The following is an 11,492-nucleotide window of genomic DNA, read 5'->3' as shown; positions in this document are numbered from 1 at the left end:
CACATTGAGTAATGTCCGAGCATGTGTGTTTGCCTGTAAGTGCACACATTCCTGCAGTGTGTTGTTGGCTCGTCTGTCCACATGCGCCACACAGACCCTCGGGGGCCGAGCTCAGCTGCGGCGGCACCGGCGGCTCCGGAGCGGCGGCTCGTCTGTGCGGCTGTCTCAAGGTGTTCCCCCTCTTTTTATCGCTGCTTGTTCAGGAGGCTACATGCAGCCCAGGTTCATCACACCTCTCCTGTTACCTCCCTGAACAGCAACATGTTAGCGTGCTGCGCCACCTGGTGGCGGCGAGCCGACACGACGCTTCACTGACATTGCATGTGCCAAACGAGCAGCACTGTTTTATTCAGATCACTGAGTGAGATCACGTGTAGCTGCACATCAGGGGCAGCTGGATTCTGCTGGATAAATTCAATCAGTGGCGTCATTTCAGATTTTCCATTTAAGCAAAGTTACATGTTTTGTTTTATGATGAGTTTTTGTGTTAGTATTCTTTATGCCATTTCTCATTTTTCTTCATACTTTATTGCATTCTAGTCATTTGCATTCTATTCAGTTGTGGAACCTTTTTGGGAAAATTATTCTCTTCTGCCTATAATAGCATAGATTTAGCCTTTATGTTTTATTTTATAGGCTACTTATAGTTTGTATTCTGTTGTAACTTTGATACTTTGATTCTGTTCTGACATTTTTCACTCAACTTCTGTTCGGTTCTATTCTATTCTATTCTATTCCATTCTAGGGGTCATGCTCCACTTTTAGTAGCTGGGACGCTCCCATCATAAGTCCACAATAATGCCGGAAATCAGGTGATTTTCTTGTCAAAATAAAATAAAAGTGCTGCTGCTTAGTCCCAAAGAATCCATATTTTATTTCTTACTCCATTACTTTATTTGTAGTTCGTTGTCACATCGATTCCACACACATCTCTATTCGCTTTAGAGTGTCATTTTCAATTTGGAAATGAGTGCATTTTTTTTTAAATTATTTTTATTGTGAAATGAGATACTGGAAGTAATGCGTGTGATTCATGCTGACTTGACGCAAAAGAGCTACGTCCGACTTGGTTCCTGACAGGAACTGGCCGGCTTCTCTTAAACAAAATAATTACCCATCACAACATTAACGACAGGACGGATGTTCATCCTCATCTGCAGCCTCGCGGTAATATCTGACTCCCGGAGGTGAGTTTTGACTCCGATCATAAACGTCTTCGTCATAGAGCGCGTGCGTTTTTGATCTCGGTGCGCATCTTGTTCCTCAATTCGCCAAAACTCAAGATCCTGTTGCACTGCGGAGTCAAAGTGATGTTTTCATATCGAGCAGATCAAATGTCAAATCACGTGAATCTTTTGAGTATTGGAGCAAATTCATTAATACTGACATGACGTCAGCGTGTGTTGAGGGAGTGAGGCGACCAATGGAGCAGTGGGAGAGGCAGGAATGTAAATACCCTGCTGCTCAGGGCAGAAAGGCACATTGACAACTGGGTTTAACTTATTACTGTTGTATATGCAAAATATATATGGAAGGAAGAGAAAAGTGTTATTTCTGACTAATTTGAAGTGGGAAGAACCCTTTATTCACTTCCTAATCTGGTCTTCTGTTTTTACAGTCCAAGTCTGGTCTGAGCAGTGGTTTGTGGTGACCAAGGCAGGCTGAGGTTAGCTGACCTTAAATAGTTGAGGCTGTGCAGCTGATATTGTGTCATTTAAAGACACTTGCCCTCTCTTGTTACTGTAGCATTGCTATTCTTAGCATGTCATAGATATGATTTCCTCACAAAAGCATATTGTATCAAGAGTGAAATTCTTGTTTTTCTTTCCTCGCCACCTAATGATAAATTTAAGTAATGAGTAATTCAAGTAAGTCAAGTAAAATAAGAATGTACTGTCACTTTTTGACACTTTATGTCATAGTTACTGCAAAGCTTAAATAGGAGGTTTTAAATGTTGCATTTAAAATTACACATACACATATACTAGATTCTGCCAATTCTACTTATAGGGCTGTTTGAAAATGTATTCTATTTTGTTTTATCAGGTATGATATTTATCTGAGGAGTTACATCAACATTATCAAAGTGAAATGCTGTGATAATTACAGTGGAGCTGCAATGATTAGTCAATCACTTAACTATTATGAGAATCATTTACCTCAGTTTTCAAGCAAAAATGTCAACTGTCTTATTGTATTTTTTTTCTAATTTAGTAATCTTCTGAGATGTTACTGTGCTTGCTGTTGCCATGAGAGTCACAGGGCCCACACCTTGCTGCCTCCTCAGTGCACCATGTGTCATTCTGCCCTTTCGCTCTCTGTAGTGCAGTGGGGCCAGTAAGCACCGGATGCAGCCAGTGCCCGGCTGCAGGCGGCCCTCCCAATGGTCTCTCCCACCATGAAAGCAGTAGTGGATGCAGTCTGGGCAGTGTGGAGCATAGGGGCCTCCATCTATGACTACATTCACACCAACGCCATGGAGGAGCGCATCCACGCTCTGGAGAACGTCATCACCATCCACCAGTGTGTCATCGGGCTGCTATCTGCCGGCGTGTTGGTACTCTTCACCTACATCGTCTTCAAGAAGCTCTGAGGGTGTGTGTGAAGGGGTGGGGGGACACTGGGGTCAAACACGGTAAAGCAAACGCTGATCAGACAGACAATGGGGAATTTGACACTTTGGGTGCATCATCACACAGGCTCATGAGAGCTTAGAGCTGTTTCCAAGGGAAGAGACGTAACGAGGAGACGAGATGTCGTGGGACCGAACACACACTGGAACACTATCGACATACAACCTCATCAAAACATGGAGTTTTTATTTTATACTACCATTTTTTAACATCACTGCAGTGCCACCTTTTTCATCTAGTGTGGGGAACAACATTCAGAGCCGTCAGTTATGTAATGGTTGTGGATGAGGCAACAGGGTCCAGCAGTTTTTTTTCTAAAGGTTAGAATAGAATGTTTTTATAAATAAGATGACAGGTTTTATGCACCACGTATATTCAACTTTAATTGGTTTAAACCCCAACAGGTGAAAATGTTCCCTCTTTACACTTTATACCTAACCAGGTTAGGCATAACAGCATCAACAGCATTATGCTTTTTCTGTTAATGTTATGTTATACCCCATAGCTGTTACATCACTGTCAGTACAAGTGCTATAAAAGAAAATATGAAGTGTCCTTAAAAACAGTAAATATGTATTGATGTTTGTGGGTAGCATTTATTTTATCTGTCCATTGAAACTTTAAATAGATGTGCTACTCATGTGTAGTACTGCTGCTGCTTAATATTTATGTTTTGTTTTTGTACCATGCAATAATGTCACATGTAAATGAGATGTTACTACTGACTGCAAACACTGGATTAATGTACGGTACAAAATGAAAAGTGTATTTTAGAGGATAAAGGAGTTTTTTCTCATGGTAACTTCATTTAGTGTCACTAACCTACTGAGGAGACTGTTAAACAAAGGATACTACTGCCATCAGAGTTTCGAATAGTAAATGTATGTCTGATGTGTTTATATTGTGTACACATTTGTTACTGTCCCAGAGGGAACATAACAAGAGAACACCCAAGGATGAAACATTGTTTTAATATCATTTTAACAGCAAGGTTGTTTTCTCAAAATGCCAAATAAATGTGAAATTCTTGCAGGTAAATTGCATTTTCTTACAAGTTTCCAACATCAGCTTGGTAGCAAATACGAAACTTAGCTTTTGTATACAAAATGAAAAGCTGTGTGAAGTTATAAAGTACAGTTATAAAATAATTCTGCATAAAACTGAAATCACCGTTGGGGTTTCACTCTCATCTAAGGACACCCCCCGAGAACGCTGTCAGAACCACCGACGAAGAATCGACTGCAAACTTCAGTAACTGCAGTACTCGGTTTCCACTTGAAGGCAATGAAACAATTCATGAGCCGTGATCACACTAGTCTTCACCAGGACCAAGAGGAACACCTGCTTGAAAATCTTCCAGCTGATAAACATAGACGCAGTTGTTAAACACTGGCTGAACCTACAGGCCTCCGGCTCTGATACCTGTCCCTTACATAATCTACTTATAGGTGTCCAGTCTGCAGCAGCGTATATTTGGTGGTGAATCTCTCCACATTCTCTCCTTCCAGAAACTTCATGGCTCTCCAGTGGATCTTGCCACAGTTTTCTGGGCTTCCGTTGGGTCCCAGTTCCTCCTGGATGTACTGCAGCCACAGATCTTGAAGGGGAAAAAAAAAGAAAAAGAAATCAGAAATCAGAAAAAACGTAACAAAATCCAAATGTGGAGATGCACAAGGATGTTTTAATTAAATAATACGACACTTCTTCAACATCTCATATCCCAATGAAAACATATTTTTTTGTCCTAGAAACCTAAGACTAATGGTTTGTGTAGGACTCAGTCTCATATCAGTATTTTCACTTTCATCTACATCTGAACAGACAAGTACTTCTATCTTGTCTTTGATGTTGCATTTTTACTTTTCCATTTCAGTCTTATTCCTTTAAGTCATTTCAACTCACCGTCATCTATTGTACCAAACTCCTGCAGGGCCCTCTCGTAGTAGTCCCTCAGATTGTTCATTCTTGGAGTCTCCTGGATAAACAACATTGTTGGCTTATCGGTTATACAAATACCATCAAAGTCCACCGTCTGTTTTTTTTTTTTACAGTCTCTTGAAACAGCTTCAGCAATGTGTCAATAAAGCCATTACAAGTGGCTCCATATAGCCTGTGGCAGATCAAACTGTGTGAAGAGGTATTTTGTGAATCTGGTCTGTTCTGACAAGTTTTCAGACTCAAGAGAGGTTACATAAGAGTTTTCATACGTACTTGCTCCTTCTCAATCTGGATCATTTTGGTGAAAAAGGCCTTGGACAGGGGACGTATTTCCTGTAAGCTACAGAAGAAGAAAGTTTATTTAAGATTTTAAAAAAACAGTAACAAGACAAGACACACTTTGTGTGTTTGTTTTTTGCACCACAGCAGTTTTCAGGACCAATTAAGATGTGTGTTCCTTCAGTGTTATTTATCATTTAAATGGAGGACACCATGATCAGACAACGTTATTAGTTTTCACCTTTTAAAGGTCTTCCTGGCTTTCTTGTAGCCTCCAGTGGAGTAGGACCAATCGAGGTAGCTCTCTTTCATCTCCATGGCAACAGCCGCGACTGCAGACAGCAGACCTCTCTGGGAACACACAAGAAAACAAACTGTCTGCATGGTATTCTCATTTCGGAGGCCAAAACACTGAGCAGACATAAAGGGCTTTTGATCTCCTGCAGCTTCATCTCGGAGTATTTATCTGCGAGTCGTATCATCAACGCCGCCTGTGTCTCCTGATTCCAGTTTAGCTCTATGTAAGTGCTTCACAGTGCCGACCAAAATGGTGACATGACTTGTGCACAACACCTCACTTTATGGTGCAGTTCATTTTTTATGTTTCAAGAACACGTAATACGTAACCAATGCTGACAAAAGATATCGGCTGCAAATGCAATGAGACGCCGACACTGTGCGTTAGTTTCAAAGTGACTGGGATGGATTGAGGTGGGCTTACCTGGAAGATGGCCTCCGTTTCCTCAGGACTCTGCTTGGCGGCACTCCACTGGACCTGCAGCTGCCACAGCGGTAGACTCTCCTGTCAGAACAGGACAGGGGAGATTTGGCTGTTAGTTGGTTCCTAACAAGCATCTTACTCAGCAGGGAGTGCACCTGCTGCAGCACTGAATGTCGGTTTGTGTTGTCAGTGTCATGTGTTGATGTCAACTCCACTCAGTCCATTTCATTGTCTCTGAGTTTTTTCCCCCATTACATGCGAAGATTTTAGTAAAAGGTAGGCATCCTGGTGTGGCATCAGAGTGACAGATCACCTTGTCCTGCTCCCAGCTAGTACTTTCCCTAAAGGTCATCAGTTTTTAGAAAGTGCGTGAGTATACAGCAGTAAAGTGGATTAAGGAAAAGTATGTGCGTTTTCTCCGCTCATTTATCTGTGCTCCTGAGCCGTGCAATGCGGCAAGATTTTATTGTTCGACACATCAGACGTAAACCCCCCGGGGCTTTATACTATTTCCCAACACTTAAAGAGAGTGTTTATCTTGAGAGAAAAGACTTGCATAATGAGCAGCATGTTGTAATCCTCCTCACACAGCTACTTCTCAGGGCCAGTCTTGTGAAACCCCAGACACAACAATAACCAGCTATTCTGCTCGCTACTATAGAGGCCCACGGCTGAGTCGAGGCATTTGTATTCATGCGGCATTATACTGCGATGCACTGTGGAACAATGACTGAGGTGAAATGTTAGGCCGTAACTAAAAACTAACATGCTTTGGTCTGTACTTTATATGTTCATAAAGGTGGATGTATAACTTTCATTCGTCTTTAGCTTCTGTCGCATGCAGAGAGAGCCATTTGAGGAAATGAATATGATGGAATAGAAACTAACTGGGCCAAGGACATGGCCCACTTATACAGCAGTGCTGGTGCGGGTGTGTGTGTGTGTGTGTGTCTGCTCTCCAAGGATTATAACTCAGCACAATTGATGCAGTGTGTGTTCTCGATGCAATCAAAGAAAATGACCAAACTTGATGCCACTGTAAACAAATTGTGTTAAGTCAGAGTGTGTGTGTGTGTGTGTGTGTGTGTGTGTGTGTGTGTGTGTGTGTACCTTGGGATTAACTTGTGTAAGAGCATCCTGGAATAGCCTGCCCATGTCTCCGCTCCCCAGCTGCATCAGCGTCCTCAGACTCAGGCTCCATGCCGACACCGACTGGCTGTAGCGCTGCGTGGCTGCCATGGCAACGCTGGCCGCACCCTCAGTGTCTTCGGATGAGAGCAGGATCTGCAGCTAGTCACATGGGGAACATTCACATTGGTCGGTCGTTTCCACACGAGTGCACTGGATTACCTTTGCAACACCTCCTTTAATATAACAGACACTGATTTCCTTATTATTGTCTTATTGTCTTCATTATCGGAGTCCCGTCTCTCCAGGCGACTATACACCACACACTGTCACCACATACTTGGTCACTGAGGTCCATTTGGCTTCTCTGAGTTCTTCTAATTAACTTGGTCTACTCTTGCTCACATCACTGGAGAGAGCGGTTTTTATTATTCTGTGGGTTAGTGACTGTTATTATCATTCTCTCTCTGGTCACAGCGAGTGCTTAAGTGCAGTCAAGTTACTTTACTGGTACTTGTGGAATTCTGGACAAGTCATAATTCAAAGAGGAGGAAACACCAAACCAGCTGTAGATTTAATGAAGACATTATTTTACCCATTTCTTATAATAGTCCTCCTTCAGCAGCGCAGAGTCGTGGGCGCGCTGCAGCACTCCCAGCAGCCTCTCTTGCCTCTGTGACACAAGACGCATTAACACATGATTGGATTAACCCTTTACACATTCACCTCCAAAACCACTGGAGCCACAGATTTTTTTTTCCACGTAACATTTATTCTAAGAAGCAAACAAAACTATGTAGTAATAAGAATAAAATGGCTTTGCTTCAAACTGAAAGATTATTTGTCACCTTTTCCTGCAGCTCCTGGACGTTGGTCTTTCTTTTCAGTCTTTCCAAGCAGAAGGCCACATAGCAGGTCCACATGGGCTCTAGAGCACAAAGCAACGGTCTGTTAAACTGCCACATCATGCTGTCAGTGAACATACCAGCAGAACATGAATTAAGGCCACCAAAAAGTCCAGTTTAAGATGGTTTAGAAGAGTTTTCACAAGACATCAGTGATGGCAGCTCAACTGTAATGAATAACCTATAACTGTCCTATGGTTATTTCATTTCATACTTCTTAAGAATCTGAAGTGCCTGTGTGTGTGTGTGTGTGTGTGTGTGTGTGTGTGTGTGTGTGTGTGTGTGTGTGTGTGTGTGTGTGTGTGTGTGTGTGTGTGTGTGTGTGTGTGTGTGTGTGTGTGTGTTTGAGTTCCTACCAGTGTTGAGGCTCTTGACACCCTCCTCGTAGACCTGGCAGCAGCGCTCCTCTCTCCGGTTGATGTCGGACGCCCGACCTTTGGCAGTCTGCAACTCCTCCCCGGCCATGGGAGCCTCCAGCTCCCTCTTGGCCATGAAATCCCACGTCAGGCTGTCCTCTGTGTAGTTAGTCTGTAAGCTGGAAACAAGGGAGAAAGGAAGGTGCAACTGGTGCTTAGTGGAGTAGCTTTATTTTCAGTGTGGGAAAAAAAAGCAGCAGTTTTGTTGGTAAATCACAGCCTTACTCTTGCAGGATGGAGTCCTGGATCTCTTTGGTGAAGTCAAAGATCGATGCAACGTTCAGAAGTGAGACGACAAATTCTGCCTCTGTGGGAACAGAGAGTTAGTTGGAAGGATTGTTGCCACTCGCATATGGCAGGGAAGCACAGGGAAGGGGAATCTTCAATTATATTTAGTGTTTGGTGAATTGGAATTGAATCCTTGGTGCCATCTTTGGTATTTTGATTTTCAATATCATTAATGGCAGCACTGATGATACTAAAAACAATCCTTAAATGGTATCAGATATGACAACTAGCCCCATCGTTGAATCTATTTTAAAAAGCTGTAAGACTGTAAACTTTCTGATCATTTCTAATGTGGTTGTTGTTTGTGTTGAAACTAATTTTGAAAAGCCTTACCTTTGATTTTCCCTGTAGCATCTCGGTACACAACCTCAGCCAGTTTACCACCCAGGATCTCTGGAGGGAACTCATATTCACCCTGAAAGACGTGAAGAGCAGGTGTAATACAAGGTGAGAGCTTTTCGTGCGGTGGTAAGTGTAGGTGTGTATTGCCTGGTGTGTATTGTCTTCTTGCATTTCCCACTGTGTTCGATTGAAGACACTCACAAGGTCTATCTCAGCCGTCTCCAGTTCTTTCTTCTGCTTCCGCAGCTTCTCACAATGCAGCAGCTCCATGCGGAAGTACTGACAGAAACATGTGGGAGAAAATCTAAATAATGTATCCAACAAAAGCATATCTACACATCACAACCATTCTCTTCACAGCAGCTGCCACAGACATTTACCTCCACTCAAAGAAAAACAGTGAGGCAATCAATGAAGCTTTCCTTTAAAATGTTTTATTTTAAAACATATTTTGCTTCTTTTACCTCTTGGTAGACCTTCTTATTGTTTGGGTGGAAGCGGAGAGCCCTCAGGAACAAGTGCCTGGCACTTTCAGAAGAATCTCTATCCTCCAACTCGCTCTTAGCGGCCATGATCCACAAAGCTAAATGGGCAAAAAGTAACAATAACTGTCCAGATTACATTTTGACCCTTACATCATGTATCTATATTTAGGAAAAAAAGAGAGAAAGAAAACAGGGAGATAAAAGTGCTCCAAAAGCATCTTCTGTACCTGGTTTGTCAGAGTGGATAGCAAGCATGGCTGAGAACACCTTGCTGATCTGTCCCTTGGTGCTCTGATGAGTGAAGGACAAAATAATTAGAGCGAGAAGACACTTTATATTTAACCTGAAACAGTTGTACTTGATGCAAATAATGAGCTGTTTACTTACCCATTTCTTACAGAAAGCCACATGTGAGAGCCAAAGCTGCACGTCATCCTGTGGGAAACAAGGACATGTGACTCATAAACCTACACACGCTGCTAATGTTTTTCCTTAGGAAACCAAAATGTATCTGTATATTGTTTTTTAGGTTCAAGGGGGTATTAAAACTACACAAGCTCTTTCTTTATTGGCCATATCTGTCAGTAAAAAGCATTATGTTTCAAATGATCTCCCAGATATGACCACTGGAAACTACAATACTGATTTAGAAAAAAGAAGTTTTGCTACAATTTGAAACCAACTCAGCTAAGTTTAGATGATTTTCAAACTGTAATCATTTGTTGCACCACGGATGTTGATGTTATGAATGACCTGACAGTAGCTTTGTAAATGCTGTGTGTACAGTACCTTCCACTTATTTGTTGCTCTTCTGAAGATGCTGTTTATTCTGTGGATGATGGGGAACTCGATCTCTTCTCGTTTGAACTGGTAGTGTAAGTGCTGCAAATGAGAGATCAAGTACAGTTGAATGATGTGACATTTAAGCTTCCAGTGTCCATTCACTCTGTTGGCCTGGTACCAGCATGTTAGGAAGTACTTATTACCAAAATCATAAGAATTATTAATACTTAATTGAATTCACGGTAACTATCAGTGTAAGACAAAGTGACACATAGAGTCTGTTTACAATGTTTCCAAAGGACACTTACCGCTCTTCTCTTCTTGACCAGCTCCAAGACGTTGATTTCATACTGTAATGAAACATTAAAAAATAAGTGTATCGAAAACAAAAAGTTGCCTTCATTTATTCATTGATTTGTGTAATATCAAGGACAAACAGCTTGGATGACAATGGTTCTCTACCTGGATGTATGCAATGAAGTCCTCTTTCTTTATAACCAGCCTGTGGAGCTTGTACTCCAGGGCTGTCACTCTCTTGATTATGCATCTAAAACGGTGGAGAGAAACATGTGAATTATCTTTGAAGGACACAGTGCACACAGACCTGGGAAGAGATCTTGTGCCTAAACCAATAAAAAAGCTGGTCAGACTTTAGGAAAGAATACGACCACAAGAAATAAAAATATATATATTCTCTTGGCCCAGCTAATTTGATACTACACCCCAAAATAATGTTGTAATTCTGCTGAAATGTGGTCTTAAAATGTAACAAACGTGGAGAGCAGTGAATGAAACTGGAGTCAGCCTGGACGAATGTCTAACATCGTAAGAACTAAATCCAATGTTATTTCTCTAGTCTTTCATCTTTAGCAGTGAGCTCACTGGGGGAAAAAATAACAAAATGACAAAATGGACGTTTTTGTCCAGTGTCTTCGCACTGACTAAGTGTCCACAGTTCGCCACTACTCTGACAAACGGTGTCCACAACAGCGAAACAGAGCTCTTTACACAGTGATTGCGATGTCCACTGCTCGGTTGAGGGACAGTGTCTCCACGGCCGAGGGTCTCTTACTTGACTTCTTTCTTGGTGAACAGTCCCACTCTCTCCAGCTGCTCGAGCTCGGGGATCCTGTCCTCGATCCGCTGCTGGACGATCTCAGCCATCGTGTCCACGCAGTCGTCACGTCTTCAGATTTCACTTGTTATATTCGGCGATGTTAATAATGATATTAATTAATATGTCACCTTTACATTGACGTACACGACTTCAGGCGACGAGGCTGACTCTCGTCTCCACCACACATGTGTACCGGAGTTGTGATTCGCCGCTCTTCCGGTTCCGTCTGCAAATAAGTTCCGTCGGGAAACATGAGTCTAAAGTTGTGCGTGTGTGTGTGAAATTACATTAGTATTTGTTTATGAAGACCATCCTATTGAAAGATAAGCAGACACGTTTTTTTCATCACTGGAAACAGCCTTTCATCCCCTGTGTGTGTTGCAAGCTTTTTTAATTCATTGTAAGTCGAATAGTAAGTAGAGACTAAACACTGACACTGATAATTAAAGTGTATGGT

At 42.1% G+C, this 11,492-nt stretch overlaps 1 protein-coding gene across 1 annotated transcript; it reads right to left on the bottom strand.

Moving 5' to 3' along the window:
* Nucleotides 1-3,621: 3,621 nt before the first annotated feature.
* On the bottom strand, nt 3,622-11,254 carry utp6 (UTP6 small subunit processome component). Its single transcript, XM_083983454.1, has 19 exons — nt 10,991-11,254; nt 10,381-10,465; nt 10,227-10,268; nt 9,925-10,017; nt 9,523-9,570; nt 9,363-9,426; nt 9,115-9,233; nt 8,852-8,929; nt 8,642-8,723; nt 8,246-8,327; nt 7,961-8,139; nt 7,548-7,627; nt 7,295-7,372; nt 6,682-6,861; nt 5,572-5,652; nt 5,092-5,201; nt 4,845-4,911; nt 4,536-4,608; nt 3,622-4,230 (listed from the first exon to the last, which is right to left on the bottom strand). The coding sequence occupies exons 1-19, from the start codon at nt 11,080-11,082 to the stop codon at nt 4,076-4,078; spliced, it is 1,788 nt and encodes a 595-aa protein (XP_083839580.1). The 5' UTR covers nt 11,083-11,254; the 3' UTR covers nt 3,622-4,075.
* Nucleotides 11,255-11,492: the final 238 nt, after the last annotated feature.

This window comes from Trachurus trachurus (assembly GCF_905171665.1).
Source record: "Trachurus trachurus genome assembly, chromosome: 1".
NCBI lineage: Eukaryota > Metazoa > Chordata > Actinopteri > Carangiformes > Carangidae > Trachurus > Trachurus trachurus.
The sequence above is the reverse complement of the archived record's forward strand: the minus strand, read 5'-3'. Positions and strand labels throughout refer to the sequence as shown.